Source organism: Thalassophryne amazonica, chromosome 5 (genome assembly GCF_902500255.1).
Source record: "Thalassophryne amazonica chromosome 5, fThaAma1.1, whole genome shotgun sequence".
In the NCBI taxonomy this organism is placed as follows: domain Eukaryota; kingdom Metazoa; phylum Chordata; class Actinopteri; order Batrachoidiformes; family Batrachoididae; genus Thalassophryne; species Thalassophryne amazonica.
In genome coordinates, this window is record NC_047107.1 from 123298577 (window position 1) to 123318032 (window position 19456).

Here is a 19456-nt window from a genome sequence, read left to right on the forward strand (position 1 = left end):
AAAGAGCGACTGTGATAAAACAAATTACCCGAGGGTTTGACAGAGTAGAAGCCAACAGCTGCTCCATCTTTCCAAAGAATTTTTGCATAATCCTTTTCCGTGTGGCAGAGAAAAGGAAGCTCGTCTGTGTTCATCTCTGTTTCTTTATAGATCCAACGGTTAAGAATGTACAAAACTATTCTTTCTCCAACTGTCTCTACCTGAAGACAAAGAAACAAACAAATCTTTGTTAGAGTTGCACCATTATGCAGAAAACATACATATAGCCTCCAATTTCACTGTACTCCCCCCCCCCCTTTACAATGACAATAAAGAGTATTCTATTCTTTTCTATTCTGTTCTAAGAGAAGACACTTGGGCCTGTATCCATGAAGCAGCCCAATGGCTCCATCACACGGCAACGACGATTCCTGAACGAAGGGGAAAAACCCACAAAGTCACAATTCGTCGAGAAAAGGCTGACGAATGAGCTTTTGACTTTTCCCATCACCGAACAGCCTGTGAATCAAGAGCGCAAAAGGGACAAAAGAGGAACAAAATGAAACCGAAGCTAAGGCTGATCCCCATGCTTTAAACGAAACGCGCCCTGAGCCACTGCTGGAACAGTGTGTGTCTGCATCTTTGCGTTCCAGGACTCGGCACTCTGAAGTTTTTTGTTGTTTCAAATTCAGCAGCTGCTTGTGGCAAAATAACTAATTGTATCCACTCAAAAGATTGATTCTGACCTATATAAGGTGCCTGAGCCCAGTGAAGCTGACACCCTCCCCCCCAAACACACACACACATAAAAAAAAAAAATCCAAGCAAACAGGCTGAGTTTGCACTGTAACTTCTGACAGTACATGAATGCAGCAGCGGCAAAACCGGCTTCTGCACTGAAAACATTCGGCTGGTCGAACAAAGTCAAACTAAACGCTAACGTTACGAAAACTAAGCAAACGATTAAAAAAAATGTCAAGAATGACAGCAGAATGAAATACGGATGAACTGAGGTTTTCAGTGGCATTCATTCAAATTTTTCAACAGTTAATCGTGACGAAGCGCCAGCTGCAAGAATGAAGCTGCGCAAAGGTTAAACGATGCCAACAAGCCAATAAAAGTCCAGGTTTCTTGTTTCATTTGGGCTTCATTGCCCTTCGTTAAGTGCCGTGTGACTGGGTCATAAGGCTAAAAACAGCTCCTAATGATGTTATTCTGTGAAAAATCTTAGAATTCCCTTAATTCTTAGACATTTCTTAGAATTTTCCCTTGGTAAGAAGGAAAGTTGTCCGCAAAGCACCTTAGGCCTTAAGAGAGCTCCTAAGGTGCCAAACTGGTAAGAGTAGTGAGGAGGACTTTTAAGAAGCCTAAGAATGTCTTAAACAGAGAAGATGGCAGAAAAGACAGAGAGGAAGTAGATATTCTCCATATGTAGGATGACAGTGAGTCAGTAACACACTATCGGCTTGATCTATGTAATTAATTTATGTTAATTTACTGTCTTAATGTATTTATAAATTGTTTAGGCTCTTGTTATTATATACACACTGTTAATATTATCCTAATTTTCATTATTATTATTGGTATTACCAATATTGTTATTTTCTTTTATTATTACTTCTATTTTGTCATTTGATTTTTAAATTGACTACAATGGGAATAAGTGTTTTCACTTTCTTGTGTCCTGCATGCATTTTTTTCATATTCATAATTATATTATCTACTTACAATGGACTTACTAAATAAACACACGCATGCATGCACACACGCACACTTTCAATATATAGATATTCGGCATGTGAATGACGTTCATTCACATGCCGTCATCACGTTTCATCATAACATTAAGTTATCCTCAGGATTCCACGTCTTCATGCAGTTCAGCTTATATGATTGGTTGATTTTACTGTCCATTCATGACTAGGAGGGGCAGAGTGCATTTGTTTTTAATTTCTCCTCCCCTTTCCCTGACAACCAATCACAGCTCGTGGAGAACTGCGTCATACCTAGGAACAGGGTCAACCCTGCCTCCTCACAAAGATAAAAATTAGGAGCTCTTTGACAGGACTTTGAGGTGCTTCGCGGATACGGACCCAGAATTCTAAAGACTTGGACCATCAAGGACGGAGAGACAAGACTGTAATAGCCGGAGACAGGTGCGTAACGTAACCTGCGACGATGCAGGTGTGTGGTGACAGCGAGATGAGACCAAGTGCACACACAAAAAAGAGACCACACCAAGTAAAGTAGTACCCCCAAAAGTAAGCTCCCAAAATAAATGTAAAACTTGTCAAGATAACAAGAAAACAAGCACACAGGCCAGATTATCACATGCCCATTTATCCTAAAGTAAACATGCCCATTTATCCTGTGGTGTATTAAATCAGACTAGCGCAATTCCTGTGGATCAATCCACTCTTATCTATCGGAAATTCTTCAAAATAAAACCACAAACGGATGCGCAACAAAAATATGATGCAGGTGTGTAGTGACAGAGAGATGAGACAGAGTACACACGCACACACACACACACACACACACACACACATTAAACAAACAGAGGGAACAGTGATGTAAGGGAACATGAGAAAAGTAAAGCAGATGGTGGCAGAGGTATAATACAAAGAAAAAATATACCTTATGGCAATGTTAACAGGCTAACTTTAGCATGAAAAAGCACTATCGTCACATTATGTAACGCTAACCATGCTTTTATTTGTTTTCTTTGTGATTCTTATATTTCCTTTGGTCAGCTTTTGGGGTTTGATTTTATACATTTTTCTATACTATTTATATCATTCAATAAAATAATATTGATTAAAAACTCTCAAGCATTACATAATGTGATGCTAACAGGCTAAAGTTAGCAAGAGCTGAGTGCCTCCATTTTGAGCAATGGGATACATAATGCGCTTCAATAAACATACTTAGAGTTACAATTTTGCTGAGAAAAAGTTACTGCACATCTTTAGGTATGTTGCCTGAAAATATGACAATATAACTATGTGTGGGTTTTGAGGATGTTTTTTACCTGGACAGGCTAACTAACTAACTAGCTAACATATATCAGACACATATGGGCTTTGTGGAATTATACATAACATGAAACAGAGCGTAACAAAGGACACAACCTTCCTTAAACAAAATTATTCATAACCATCCCAAAGACATATCGTTATCTTTGGCTGCTTTCAGTGATGCCGGTATTTGGTTAGACTCTTTCTCTCCGATTGTTCTGTCTGAGTTATTTTCATTAGTTACTTCATCCAAACCATCAACATGTTTATTAGACCCCATTCCTACCAGGCTGCTCAAGGAAGCCCTACCATTTGTTAATGCTTCGATCTTAAATATGATCAATCTATCTTTATTAGTTGGCTATGTACAACAGGCTTTTAAGGTGGCAGTAATTAAACCATTACTTAAAAAGCCATCACTTGACCCAGCTATCTTAGCTAATTATAGGCCAATCTCCAACCTTCCTTTTCTCTCAAAAATTCTTGAAAGGGTAGTTGTAAAACAGCTAACTGATCATCTGCAGAGGAATGGTCTATTTGAAGAGTTTCAGTCAGGTTTTAGAATTCATCATAGTACAGAAACAGCATTAGTGAAGGTTACAAATGATCTTCTTATGGCCTCAGACAGTGGACTCATCTCTGTGCTTGTTCTGTTAGACCTCAGTGCTGTTTTTGATACTGTTGACCATAAAATTTTATTACAGAGATTAGAGCATGCCATAGGTATTAAAGGCACTGCGCTGCGGTGGTTTGAATCATATTTATCTAATAGATTACAATTTGTTCATGTAAATGGGGAATCTTCTTCACAGACTAAGGTTATTTATGGAGTTCCACAAGGTTCTGTGCTAGGACCAATTTTATTCACTTTATACATGCTTCCCTTAGGCAGTATTATTAGAAAGCATTGCTTAAATTTTCATTGTTACGCAGATGATACCCAGCTTTATCTATCCATGAAGCCAGAGGACACACACCAATTAGTTAAACTGCAGGAATGTCTTTCAGACATAAAAACATGGATGACCTCTAATTTCCTGCTTTTAAATTCAGATAAAACTGAAGTTATTGTACTTGGCCCCACAAATCTTAGAAACATGGTGTCTAACCAGATCCTTACTCTGGATGGCATTACCCCGACCTCCAGTAATACTGTGAGAAATCTTGGAGTCATTTTTGATCAGGATATGTCCTTCAATGCGCATATTAAGCAAATATGTAGGACTGCTTTTCTGCATTTGCGCAATAGCTCTAAAATTAGAAAGGTCTTGTCTCAGAGTGATGCTGAAAAGCTAATTCATGCATTTATTTCTTCTAGGCTGGACTATTGTAATTCATCATTATCAGGTTGTCCTAAAAGTTCCCTGAAAAGCCTTCAGTTAATTCAAAATGCTGCAGCTAGAGTACTGACAGGGACTAGAAGGAGAGAGCATATTTCACCCATATTGGCCTCTCTTCATTGGCTCTCTGTTAATTCCAGAATAGAATTTAAAATTCTTCTTCTTACTTATAAGGTTTTGAATAATCAGGTCCCATCTTATCTTAGGGACCTCATAGTACCATATCACCCCAATAGAGCGCTTCGCTCTCAGACTGCAGGCTTACTTGTAGTTCCTAGGGTTTTTAAGAGTAGAACGGGAGGCAGAGCCTTCAGCTTTCAGGCTCCTCTCCTCTGGAACCACCTCCCAATTCGGACAGACACCCTCTCTACTTTTAAGATTAGGCTTAAAACTTTCCTTTTTGAAAAAGCTTATAGTTAGGGCTGGATCAGGTGACCCTGAACCATCCCTTAGTTATGCTGCTATAGACTTAGACTGCTGGGGGGTTCCCATGATGCACTGAGTGTTTCTTTTTATTCACCTCTTTTTGCTCTGTATGCACCACTCTGCATTTAATCATTAGTGATTGATCTCTGCTCCCCTCCACAGCATGTCTTTTTCCTGATTCTCTCCCCTCAGCCCCAACCAGTCCCAGCAGAAGACTGCCCCTCCCTGAGCCTGGTTCTGCTGGAGGTTTCTTCCTGTTAAAAGGGAGTTTTTCCTTCCCACTGTCGCCAAGTGCTTGCTCATAGGGGGTCGTTTTGACCGTTGGGGTTTTTCTGTAATTATTGTATGGCTTTTGCCTTACAATATAAAGCGCCTTGGGGCAACTGTTTGTTGTGATTTGGCGCTATATAAATAAAATTGATTTGATTTGATTTGAACCTGTTTCTGTGTAGGCTCTCAGTTGTCCAGGTGGTTTCCATAGTAGAGAAGCTTGAATCTTCGACTGGACTGGGTTGCTTGACGCGAGGACGTTTCGCTTCAAATTGCAGATGCTTCTTCTCTACCAGAGTCTCTTCATTCTTCTCTACAAGAGTCAAGACAGAAGTCAGACCACCAGAGCAAGAATTTTAGCTGAGGAAGCTTCTGCGATTTGAAGTGAAACATCCTCGCGTCAAGCAACCCAGTCCAGTCGAAGATTCAAGATTCTCTATTGAACCGAAACGTCCTCGCATCAAGCAACCCAGTCCAATCGAAGATTCAAGATTCTCTACTTTGAACCTGTTGTTTTCTAAAATCCCATCCGGTTGTTAAGTTCTGATGTAACGCATCACGTGATAAATCTGTTTCCAGGTCCAAAGACCTGCAAGTTTACAATTAAAGTAACGTCCGTATGATCCTTTTAAGGATCTACAGTTTAAGTTTAGTTCATGTTCACAGTGTGCGCAAACCTCCATCCCTTAATAAAACTTTTTTCTTTTACTTTATATATTTTATTATGCACAGGTAAAGTATACATTTCTGTTTGTTAATAAAGAATTTTTTCATAATTAGAGTGATTTGGGGGTGTTTTACAAGGCTGGGATGGATTAAAATTACTTTAGTTATTTTCAATGGGAGAAATTTGTTTGAAATATGAGTAGATTGGCTTACAGGCTTGGTCACGGAACAAATTAAACTCGTAAATCAAGGTTCCACTGTACTACTAAAATGTAATTTTTTTATGCTTTTCATCACGTTAATAAGAGACTGCATCCATGAGACCCTAAAAACTTGCTAAAACATATATTACCAATGATCCGTGTCTGCTACGTTTAACCTGTGTGGAATTTAATAAACGCAAACCGAATTTCAGACATCTTATATAAATTACTCTGGAACAAAGAGGACAAACAGTGTTGTAAAGGACAATAAACAGGACGTTAAAGTGCAAACTTCACTTTCCCCCCGAACAACATGAACAGGAAGCGATCGCAGCCCACAGCAACTCCCATTGAAATAACGGAAAAACAACCTGAGCTTCTGGCATTTTTACATAAAACAAATGCAATAACAACGTCTATAAACCCAGTTGGTATATCCAGGAGAGTTTTAGCACAAAATACAAAGAGTTTTATATTGCGATGTTAATGCTGTTGTCCGTGTGCAACGGTTTAAGTGCAGCCTGATCAGAGCGTCTCAGTGCAGTTCTCAGTGATAATGACAGCGCGCCTTTTTTGTTTGGACCCAGAAGTTGAAAATCACATGATGCGTTACATTACACTTAACAACCGCATTAGTTCCAAATTGGTCAGTGTCCAACAACAGGTCCAGTGAAGAACACCAATGGACCTCTGAGAACGTGTGTGAAAATCGTGAGTGGATTTCTCAGCTAACATGTACCTGCACAACCCCGTCTCGAGCAGGATCTGCTGTCTTCACAATGTCCTCCAACGTCCACCATTGGTCCAGTAGGTAAAACGCTACAGCTGTGAAAAGATCAGTGGGAGGGAAGAGGGCCAAAAGCTTGTGCTGGTTATTGTATCGATACAGAGGAATGAGGCCAACATTGGAACTCTGGATGGGCATCTGAGGACAGGAAAACACAACTTTCAGCCATGTTTGGAAAATACCTGGACCATATTCATCCAGCCAGAGACTCCACCTTCAGTGTTATCTGCGACCACAGGTGTCTTTTACCTGGGTTGTGTCTGTAAGGCGGAGATATTCAGGGAAATCTGGGTTACTGTAGAGGAGTTTGTTCATGTAGATCAGGGATGAACGTTCCAGCTCTTCATGGCTGACATCAGCCAGAATGTCCACAGGGAACCTCATCCCTGAAAACAACAGGAGAGAAACCAGTGAGAACGTTCACCACCACTTCCTCTGTGTGTGTAGCAGTTATAGCATTTTTAATCTGCAGGCGGTTTTCTGCTCTAAAACGCTGCACAGTGAGCGAACGTCACCAAACCATCTTTTTTTCTGGACAATATCAGCGTGTTTCATCAAAAAATAATTCTGAAACATGTTGAGGAACATGCAATTCTGCCTTCAATATGTCATAAAAGGAAAGACAGAAGACTAAATTACATCACTTTAGAGCTGCGAACAATTGATGCACAAAGTGCAAAAAAACCACAGCTGCCACCAGGTTTAAAAAAAACAAACAGTATTCAACAGACACTTTGTCCAATTAGAATGTAAAAGGCAAACAAACACAAAAAAGATTTGTTGTCTAATGTTTTATTGGATTGAGGATAAGCAAAGCTCAATAGCATAAATGATGTTACTGACGCACACAGGGAGGTTTCTGGAAGTAATTTTAACTCATGAGTAACCAACATTATTTGGGACATGAAGTAAAAAGCAGATGCTGGGGTTCGTAAACCTTGGCCAAGTTTCCAAATACTAAATCCAATTTCTGGTGAAAGTTTGATTTTTCCAAGTTGGGGATGGGAATTCAGGGTTTCCTTTGAATGTGTCATGGTTCCCATTTATGGTACCTGTTTTTTGCTTCTTGGAATTTTTGATAACTCATATTTTTTACAGTTTCCTTAAGCTCTCAAGTGAATTTACCTCTGTGTATTTTCCTCATATTCTTAATTTATTATCTGCTGTGTATTTCCTTTTGCTTTACTTCCTGTCAATTGGGCTTCCGGCTTCACATGTTTGATAACTTCCTGCTTTGACTGAATCATGCACCGTTTAACAGCCACAGCTCATCATTCCATTGCTACACCAGCTCTCATGGCTACTTTCTTGTGTTCATTTCCCGTTTGACCTACAGTTGCCGACCAACACTTCCTCATGAGTTCCCTCAGAATTGCCTGCCATTTCCTGATCAGTCTGCTTGGTATGTTTGCTATCTTTGTTCTGTACCTCTGCTACTATCCCTGGATTATTCACTTGTTGCTTTCCATATGGACACTGTTTAATGGACTTCCTACCTCTCCTGTAGGCTCAGTGACCTTTGGTGTCTGTTCCCACATGAACGACTTTGTTTTGCAGCCTGTTTCTCTGAGGACACTGACTGTTTTAGTGACATCTGTGTTTAATAAAACTAACTTTTACCACATAGATAAGTGGTGTTCTCTGATCAGGGGTCCTCTATCTTGCTGTTACAGTAGAATCTGGCTATGACAGACCCCGTGGTGAATGACCCGATCAGAAAAGCACTCACAGTGCAGGCCCAGAGGTTACATACTCAGGAACAACAGATAATATACCTCACTGACATTCTCTGGTCATTACAGATCTCACAAGAAGTCAAGTCTGGGAGCATGCACTGGTACAGCACTTTGCCACATCCATGACACCAAGAAACCACATTGGGTCCTGGATGGCAACCAGACCATCCCAACATCTCTAAAATAAGCATATATATCTTCCATGCCAAGTGAAGCGTGAGTGTCCCCTTGGCCTTCTCCAGACAAGGGGGCCCTCAGCATTTAGATCATGGAGGCTTAGTCTCCCTAAGTAACCTCTCATTTTATACATCATTCCAGCAATACCCAAGGATTCTCTGACGAGACCTAGCACCAAAGACATCCAGTCATCCTCTTAAGTCCTATATATGCCCTGAGGCCTGTTGGTGCCAGTGCGTGTCTCCAGATTCCACAGCATGAAGCAGAAGAGAGTCTATAACTCTATAAATAGTTCAAGCCATGTTATTTCACCAGCCAGTGCCAGAAACCATTTACAGCTGGGCAGACTAAGACAATGCAGATTAAGCGTCTTGTCCAAGGACACAGACAGGTAACATAGTGGGATTCGAACACTGGTCTACGTATTGGCAGGCCAGCTACTTATCCACTGAGGTACATGATTTGCTGATGTCACAAGAGAACAATAAACAATTAAGCTTGCTGACTGGCCAAAGTAAGGTGCAGCGTGCAAAGAGGTCATATTTAGTCACCTAATTATTCATAGGTATGTTTTTTGCATAATTTGAAATAAACCAGTCACATTATCATCAGTCAACCCCTTTAAGAGCCAGAGTGCACTGGGAACTGGTACACTGCTACTGAAAAAGTGGACTAAAGTGGGAGAGCTAGTGACACCCGAAGAGAGCCGCCACAAAAGCTCCCTGAGGTGAAGCAGTGAATAAGTAAGGTGACGTTTGTGTTAACCTTTATTTCATTTAATGTTTTTTCTATTCAGTTTTGTTGTGTATTAAAGCAGCGTGTACATTCACGTATACTCTGCTATCTCTGCGTGAGGGCGTAATGAATTGTCCTCGTCAGTCTTTCAGAGCGGAACGTATTTTCCAATTCCTGCAAAAGTCTATATTAACTTGCTGCTGGTTGCCATGTTAGATGTACCTGAATGAAATGTGGGATAATCTGATCCACCTGCCATAACAAATATAAGTTAGTCCTCAGTGACCGCTTAATGAGCCGTGAGCACGACCTCAACAAGAATTCATTATACTTTGTTAGACTTTGTATCATCTTATTATGACTTTTTTGCATAATGACTGCAACACACAGGTGAAGTTATTGACACCAAATGAACATTTGGATTGAAAAACAAGTCCAGCTGTGATCAGAGTGAAACAGGAAGTCGCATGCTGAAAGTCCCCCTGAGACCTCCACATTAAAATGAAAATTTAATTGACTGAAGGACATGAAGCAGCTTTAGGGGCGTAGTATCGGTTATAACAGCTGCTCGTCCAAACAATATGCCGTGACTAGAGGCCCATTCTCACTAATCAGGTTAAGATGCACAGATTTACTCAGGCACAGGCTCTGTCTACATTTAGGGCTGAAGTTCTTGATATTCAAACTTCTTCCATATGTTCTCAAAAAAAAAAGAAAAAAAAAAAAGATTTGGCCTGATTTCACATAATGTATCCGAGTGAGACTTTTTTGGGAAACTGCTCATATTTACATATGGATGTGAATACTTGAAGATACCTACTTTTGGCTGGGCTGTGATTGGCCTCTTCATTTTGTGATGTAGCAAATGGAGTTCTTCCATGCGCGTGAAAAAGCAAATTAGATTTGGGTGAATACCAAGAAGCGGTGCCCCATCAGGACAGGATTAGGGATAGCTTCATCCACATGCATGTCATATTTACATGTAATTCTGTAATATATTTCCACAATGTACTGTGGGTGGAAGAGAAGATTCTGTGTCAAAGAAAGCAGAGTAGGTATTCAGTGGATAAGGAGTTGGACTACAGTCATAAAGACCTGAGTTTGATTCCCAATCACATTAGTCATCTGTATCTTTGGACTAGACACTTGTTCTGCATTACCCAAACAGCTGTGAATGGGTACTGGCCTTGGTTGGGGAAGTAACTGATGTCCTCCCCAGAGGGAACCTATGGAACCTGGAGATATGTAGGACCTACAAGTCCTATGTAGGACCTATTTCTTTTTCATAACAAATACTTTAAGACATTCATTCTTTTTATGGCTCTTATCTGAATCTGGGTCACAGCGTCACTGTTGTATTTCACAAAATTTTCTCAAATCTTCTGATCAATGTCTCAGTGAAATTTCTTCAATTTATTGCTCTAAAACACAGGAGCATGCATTTCAGAGCATCTAGAACCCTGAAGATCCCCCTGGCCTCAGGATTTGGTTTTCTCTGTTACTAATGTAACGGAGGCCAACCTCACTCCCAACACCTCAGAAGGATTCTCTGGTCACAAGGCCAGAGCCCTGGGTTTTAGCCTTCTGGTTAGAGAGTCCGACTTCCATGCCGGAGCTCGTGAGTTCGCGTCCCAAGGGGAGTGAATGGGCGGAGTCATAACAACACAACGCAGAGTGCAGCCGCTACACTAAATCACATCCCAGTGCTGGCAGTAAAACAGCCACAGGCCATCACCAGGCTTAACGGATGGTACAGTGTTCCTGGGTCGAATGGCTCATCTTTACTCCTCCAAATATACCCCTGATCATTGTGGCCAATCAACTCAACCTTTGTCTTATCTGACCATGAAACTTTGCTCCAGAAGGTTTCTTCTTTGTCCGTGTCGGCAGCTGCAACCTTTAAGCCCCATTTTCACTTTCACAGATATGCATCCTGGAAGGATAAGGTCTATGACGGTGACAAGCCAGCGTGTGAAAATCACTTGCAGGGATCGATGACATAACTCAAAGGACTTGTACCAGGTGATCTGTGATAAAACGATTGAACACCTGTAGCATACTCATTATATAACTTCAGCACAACCTTGGTGAATCCACCTGGTTCTAAATCTTGTTAGTTTGTGGTAGGTAGGTGTTTATTGTTCCACATCTAACAAGGAGGGACTCATGGTTTTCCACAGAATGCTTGAGGCTGAACACACACTTTGATTCCACCAACGCAGAACACAGCCTCACATGTTCCTCACAGTCAGCAGAGTAGGGCATTGTGGGAGTTACTGGCTAGACCTGTTTCATCAGTATGTCAACAGCCCCAAAGGGGATCTCATTGCCCGTAAACACAAACATCAGAACAACCTGCAGGTTCATCTTAATGTGTGGTGTTTTCTCCTTACACCCCTTTTCCAAACTGGAAGTCATTTGTCAGTCGATTGTTTAACCTCTGCGTTGTGTTTCCCTCTCTCAGGGCGCAAACTCAGAGTCTTCCAGATGGAAGGTTGCCACTCTAACCATGAGGCTAGCATCTGTCAGCGTTGGCGAATGAGGTTTTCTGACTACATATACACAGCACTCCAGCTTGTCCAAACATTTCATCTCTGCTATGTAAACAATCCACTATGTGTAGCGGCTGTACACTGTCTCTGCGCTGCGTTTTGTTTTTGACTCCTCCAACTCGCTCCCCACGGGATGCAAACTCATGATCTCCAACAATGGAGGCAGACGCTCTGTTCAGTCGGTTAAAACCTAGGCTCTGGCCTGAGTGTCTAGAGAATCCTTTGTATAGGCGCAGCAGCTCCTGCTGGCCCCCGTCGCATATGCAAACAGTCAAATCAAATCACTGATTTCTGATGAAACAAATATGCACAGCAGAAGTACTGGCCTTCCATAACTTGCTCAAGTGATCACCCAAACCGGTCGACTCAGCCGGTTATGGATGTGTTGAGCAATTCCATGAATTTCTGGAATATTTTACAATCTCCCATACCACATAAAGAAGCACTCATTTTGGTATACATAAATTGTTGACTCATAATTACTGTTGATAAATGATCTAATTAAGGAACACTGCCTAGTCGTGATTGGTTTATGTGAAAACTGGCTGAAACCTACTGCTGTCCTCCCCTTAAATGAAGCCTGTCCACCTGCATACACATTTAGTCATGTCCTTCATGATACAAGGCAAGGAGGAGGGGTTGCTTTTAGTCATAAATCTGGGTTTAGCTTAATGGCTTTTGGGGGTCCAAAATATAACTCATTTGAACATCTGACTCTCTGCTTTGCTCAGCGTGTCACGTATAGTTAAGGTCAGAAGAATACAATTAAAACGTGTTACGGTTTATATGCCCCAGCACCCATATTCTAAATTCTTAGATGAACTTGGTGATCTTATCTCTAATTTGGCAACCGGTGCAGATAACATTCTAATTGTTGGTGGCTTCAACATTCATGTAAGCAAGCCTTCTCACCCCCTCTGAAAATCATTCATGGACATAATGCATTAGAATTCCAGCAATGCATTCAGAGTTATAAAATGGTAAATGGACTGCATTTATATAGCGCTTTTCCATCTGCATCAGATGCTCAAAGCATTTTACAAATAATGCCTCACATTCACCCCGATATGAGGGTGCTGCCATACAAGGTGCTCACAACACACCAGGAGTAACTGGGGATTAAGGACCTTGCCCAAGGGCCCTTAGTGATTTTCTGGTCAGGCTGGGATTTGAACCAAGGATTCTCTGGTCTCAAGCCCAACACTTTAACCACTAGACCCTCACCTCCCCCTCGGGGTTCAACTCACATTAGCGGAAATACCCTAGATTTGGTCCTCGCTCTTAATGTCAGTGGTTTCAAATTTAATTTATTTCATTTATATAGCACCAAATCACAACAAAGTTGCCTCAAGGTGCTTCATACAAGTAAGGTCTAACCTTACCAACCCCTAGAGCAGGGGTGGCCAAGTTCGGCCCTCGAGAGCCACCTTCCTGACACTCTTAGTTGTCTCCCTGCTCCAACACACCTGAATCCAATAAAAGACTCATTAGCAGACTTTTAATGAGCCTTTCATTAAACTTCCTCTGATGACATTGTGGAAAAAACCTCAAGCAGACCAGACTCAAAGGGGTGACCCACTGCTTATGCCATTCTAACAATTACAAGGTTTTGCAAAGTTTTACAAAGCTGAAGAAACAGAAAACAGGAAATCAAACAACATAATAATATAAAGAAGATGAGAAGCCCAGGCAGGCATTAGCACCACAGGCAGGGGTCATCCAACATTCCTCATGCTGTCAGTGGGCCTGTTCCCGTGACAGGATCACTTCTGAATGCAGAAAGCAGCATGCAGCACCTGCTGCAGGCCTTGTATCTCACAATCAGTCCAGCCCCTTGCGGTTTGGATCCATCAATCCTGTGATCCTATGTGATGTTGTTTGTATCTTGGACAGAGTGGAAAAAGAACAGAATCAGTCAGCTGGAAAAAACTACACCTAAGATGACGTTGAAATTGAGGATGGCCCATTGGCTGTTCCAGCTATAACAAATATTTTGTGTTTGCGCCCTACAACCCATGTGGAATGTCTCAAACCTAAACCTGCTTCCAGGCATCTTATATATGCTACTCTGGAATCACCCCTAAACCCAAACAGTTCAACTGTCAACCCCACTGAGGTCCTTAGTCTGGGTCTCATGAACATAAGATCACTATCCTCAAAATCACTGTTGATCAATGATCTAATTATTGATCATCACTTAGGTATGATTGGGTTATGTGAAACCTGGCTTAAACCTACAGCTGTCCTCCCCTTAAATGAGGCCTGCCCACCAGCATATACATTTTGTCATGTCCCTCGTGATGCGAAGCAAGGCGGGGGTGTTGCTCTTATTTATAAATCTAGGTTTAACTTAATAGCTGTTGGGGGTCACAAATATAACTTGTTTGAGCATCTGATTATACGCTCTGCTCAGGATATTACGCATTGCCAAGGTCAGAAGAATAAAAATCAGCTGTATTACTTTGTCACTGTATATAGGCCTCCTGGCCCATATTCCGAATTCTTAGATGAATTTGGTGCGTTCATCTCTAACTTGTCAACTAGTGCAGATAACATTCTGATCATTGGTGACTTTAACGTTCATATAAATAAGCCTTCTGATCCCCTCTGCAAATCATTTATGGAAATTGTGGATGCATTAGGATTTCTGCAATGCATTCTGGACTCGACGCACATTAGTGGAAATACCCTGGATCTCGTTCTCGCATGTGGTATTGCTGTCACGAATATTGACATCATGCCTCTTACAACAGTGGTCTCTGATCACTCACTTATTAAGTTTATAGTTTCGCTGCTGTGTTTAGTGGAACAACAACCTTATTTATCACTGCGGCGATGCATAAACTCCTCAACTACAACTGAACTTGAACCTAGACTGCCTGATATCTTAGCTTCATGTTTGGAAAATACCCAATCAGTAGAAAGTCTTCTGGATACTTTAAACTCAGCGCTCAAAATTGCACTCGACATGATCACGCCACCTGTTTTAAATCAGTGCTCCCCCAAAACACAGTCACCTTGGTTCAATGATTACCTGCGTGACCTCAAGCATAAGGCCAGACTGTCTCCTCCTATATATCTTTCTGTGTTGACACTAATATTCCCCAGAAAAACATCATTGTTTATCCTAATAATAAACCATGGGTTACTAAAAACTTAAAGAATGTTATAAATAAGAAGAAAATAATTTTTTATATAGGGAATAATCAGGAAAGGAAAGAAATTAACAAAGAGGTTAAGAATGAAATTTGGAAAGCCAAAAGAGCTTATAAAGACAAGGTAGAACATAAGTATAGTAGTGGTGATCTGCGGGCGGCCTGGAGAGGCATCAAATCTATGGCCTCAGTCACTAATGTCCAACAGGAAAATAACAGAGCACCAATTAGAACAGAGGGGAGCAATGAAGATTTGCCAATTGCTTTTAATTGTTTTTACTCCCGGTTCGAGAACCATGATTTTTCAGACAAATTCTCTCTTGAGAGTATTCCCTCTGCTACTGACTGTAGTATAGTCATCAGTGAGGAAAGTGTAAAGAATTCCCTGAAGAGGGTTAATGTAAGAAAGTCCTGTGGTCCAGATGGAATTTGTGGACGCACATTAAGGTGTTGTGCTGACCAACTTAGCAGTGTCCTCCACCACATCTTTCAGAGGTCACTTAGCTGTGGCCAAGTACCTGACTTATGGAAATCTTCATTCATAATCCCTGTTCCAAAAAATCCATTCCCCAAACAGTTTAATGATTTTAGACCAGTAGCACTTACGTGACTGTGTATGAAGGTCTTCGAGAAAATGATGAAGAATATGATTATTTCAAATATGGAGGGGAGCATCGACCCACTCCAGTTTGCGTATCAGGCAGGTAAAGGTGTAGAGGACGCCAAGCTTTTTATCCTTAATTGCCTCTACAGACATTTGGAAAAACCTCAAGCCCATGCTCGGCGTTTATTTGCTGATTTTTCCTCACCTTTTAATTTGATGCAGCCGCATCTCTTATTAAAGAGGCTAATGTGTGATTTTAAATTGCCCCACCAGATTGTTTTATGGTCTTTCACAGACCGTGTATCAAACCCTGGACGTTCTCTGCATCCACTGATGATGAGATGGCTCCCGAGACGACGATCTCACCCGTCTGGTCACAAGGTCGAGTCTCTGGCAAATACACACTGTATACTCCAGTCTTAAATGCCACCATGTTCCAATCCATATAGATGCACCTCAGCTGTGAGTCCTGACGAGCCGCAGGTGATCAGGGTGAGGTCCTGATAACCTCAGCAACACAGCCACTCAGTCCCAAATGCAAGCCACCTGGAAGGAAAAACAAAAGACAGAAACAAAAAGGCAGCCAGGCCCCCCAGCCATACAACATAACTAACAGGAAGCAGAGGTTCAGACTCCTTAGCTTTATCCACCGGCTCACCACAAGGGTGTGTCCTTTCCCCCCTACTTTTTATTTTATATACAAATGAATGCAGAAGCGTTAGCTACCTAATCAAGTTTTCTGACGATACTGCTCTGCTGTCCCTTCTTCAGGGAGCTGAATCAGGACACGGGGAGGCCCTTGATGATTTTGTCTCATGGTGTGACATAAACTATTTAGACCTAAATGTGTCTAAAACGAAGGAGCTCATTCATTTTAGACATAATAAAAGTTTAACTACAGACAGCATCATTCACGGCAAAGCTGTGGAAAGAGTTCCTGCATATAAATACCTAGGCACCTTTTTTGACGAGAAGCTGAAATTTGATGTGAATACTGCAGACATCGTGAAGCGAGGGCAACAGAGAGTCTATCTCCTCCGCAAACTGAACTTTTTCTCTGTCAGTCTGTTATTATGTGTCGTTTTTATCAGTCTTCTATTGAAAGTCTCCTGTGTTTCTCTTTCATCTGCTGGTTTCCGAGCCTCGCACTGAAAGATAAAAACAGCTTGTACAGTATTATAAAAATATGTTCAAAGATCACTGGAGTGAAATTTAGGGATCTAACCAGTTTTTGTGACCAGCAAATTTTGAGGAAAGCAAATTGTATTTTGTCTTCTCCTGGTCACGTGCTGGCAGGTGAATTTTCCCTGTTGCCTTCAGGTCGTCGCTATGTTTCACCTGTCTGCAAGAAGAACCGTTTGTTAAAATCTTTTATTCCCTCTTCTATTTGTCTCATAAACTCTTTGTAGGGTTTTTCTTTTTTAAAAATATATATTAAATGGTTGTGATGACACTGTATCCCATAGTATTCTTTTTTTTTTTTGGCTAACTTATTTTCTATGTATTTTTTGTATTGGGTGGTTAACTGTGTTTTTGTGTGCCAGTACGCAAGCTGCTGAAACCAATTGCCCCTGGTGGGATGAATAAAGTCGTCTAAGTCTAAGAGGTCTAGAACGGAAATGGCATTGTTCAAAATTATAAGTATTCCACCTTGCGTGGCATGATGCTACCTCAAACCATAAGCATGCATTACTGGCTACAAAGTGGACCTATTACTCTGATTTGATCAACCAAAACAAGCATAACTCAAAGTTCTTGTTTGACACGGTGGCAATACTTATTCATGGACAATCACCTGCAGTTCGCACTCCTTTTACAGCACAAGATTTCCTAGATTACTTTGGGAAGAAAATTGAAGACATTAGGTTAAACATTAGGTTAGGGGAGGTGATGGTCTAGTGGTTAAGGTGTTTGGCTTGAGTCCAGAAGATCATGGGTTCAAATCCCCACCTGACTGGAAAATCACTAAGGGCCCTTGGGCAAGGCCTTTAATCCCCTATTGCTCCCGGTGTGTAGTGAGCACCTTGTATGGCAGCACCCTGACATCGGGGTGAATGTGAGGCATAATTGTAAAGCGCTTTGAGCATCTGATACAGATGGAAAAGCGCTATATAAATGCAGTACCACATATCCATACCACATATCCACATATACCACATATCCATTCCCAGCATGCCTTAACCCAGCCACTACACCCTGCTATTGAGGTGGGCGCCATTACTGAGGTATTACCTAGATTTACAGAATTTGACTGTATCTCACTAGGCATGCTGACAAAATTTGTAACGTCAACAAAAAGCACAACTTGTTTATTTGATGTCATACCAACAAAACTGTTTAAGGACCTGTGGCCCACTCTTGGGCCAACTGCACTGGAAATTATTAATCTTTCTTTAACTTCTGTATCTGTTCCTAAATGTTTCAAATCTGCAGTGATTAAACCATTACTTAAGAAACCTAATCTTGACCCTAGTCTATCATTTTGCTCTAAAATTCTGGAAAAAGTGGTTCTGGAAAAAGTGGTGTCACGGCAGTTCGTGGACTATCTTACTGAGAATAATCTCTTTGAGCCAATGCAGTCTGCTTTTAGAAAATATCATTCCACAGAGACAGCTCTCACTAAAGTGGTGATTCTCATTCATTCCGTGATGGCTGCACGAAATTAAAAGTGAAGCGGGGGGGGGTCAGGGTGGTTATGGTTAGGGTGGGGGGAAGGAGTAAGATTAGGTTATGATTAGGGTTGGGGGTGAGAGTAGGGTTAGGAATAGTGAGTTAAAAAAAGCTCCGTCATGAAAATATGACTCATTTCATCACGGCAGCACGAAAAAAAAAAAGTGAAACTAGGCTGGAAATTTGGGGTTCCACAGGGGTCCGTCTTAGGCCCCCTGCTTTTCTCCCTTTATATAGCACCCCTTGGGTACACATTGCAGTGTTTTGGGATTACCTTTCACTGCTATGCAGATGATACTCAGTTATACATGCTGATAACTGCTGGTAATCTCGTTCATATAAAATCCTTAGAAGATTGCCTTGCATCAGTGAGAAGTTGGATGTCTAGAAACTTCTTACTTTTAATCTCTGATAAGACTAAAATGGTGGTTCTTGGTCCAGTGAGACATCGGCATCAATTTGACCAGTTAACGCTTAGCCTAGGCTCGTGTGTCATACATCACACTGACAAAGTGAGGAACCTTGGGGTAATTTTGGATCATACATTGTCCTTTGACCTCCACATTAGAAATATTACGAGGTCTGCTTTCTTCCACCTGCGAAATATAGGGAAGATTCATCCCATCCTGTCTATGGCTGATGCTGAGACCCTGATCCATGTGTTTATCTCTTTTAGATTGGACTACTGCAATGTTCTATTTTCTGGTTTACCGCAGTCTAGCATTAGGGCTCTCTAACTGGTTCAAAACGCTGCAGCCAGACTTTTGACATGAAGCAGAAAGTTCGACCACATTACACCCATTTTGGCGTCTCTTCACTGGCTTCCTGTCCCAATGAGATCAGATTTTAAGGTTCTGCTACTAGTCTATAAAATTATTAACAGACTGGCACCTCCCTACCTCGCTGACCTAATTAAACCTTAAATTAAATGTACATGGTGGCGTGTAAAGCGTGCGGGGTACGCGTCAGCCCTCTGATGCCTTTCATTGTTTGATAAAATAGAACCTATGCAACTGGAAAAATTGAGTTTAATAGTTTTTAGACAAGGTGTGTGTACAGTTATGTCCACAACTGTAAGTGAAGCCACAATTTACTTCTACAAATTGAGACTTTACCCACAATATGTACATGTACATTAG

The 19456-nt window shown here is 41.2% G+C and overlaps 1 protein-coding gene across 1 annotated transcript in view; it reads right to left on the reverse strand.

Annotated features, from left to right (window-relative positions):
* LOC117510006 (trichohyalin-like) overlaps positions 1-19456 on the reverse strand; it is a 57780-nt gene that overhangs the window by 23056 nt on the left and 15268 nt on the right. Inside the window, exons 3-5 of the mRNA XM_034169613.1 lie at positions 6938-7074; positions 6641-6826; positions 29-200 (exon numbers count right to left, since the gene is read on the reverse strand). Of these exons, the coding sequence (XP_034025504.1) occupies positions 29-200; positions 6641-6826; positions 6938-7074 (495 nt within the window). The remainder of the gene's footprint in view (positions 1-28; positions 201-6640; positions 6827-6937; positions 7075-19456) is intronic.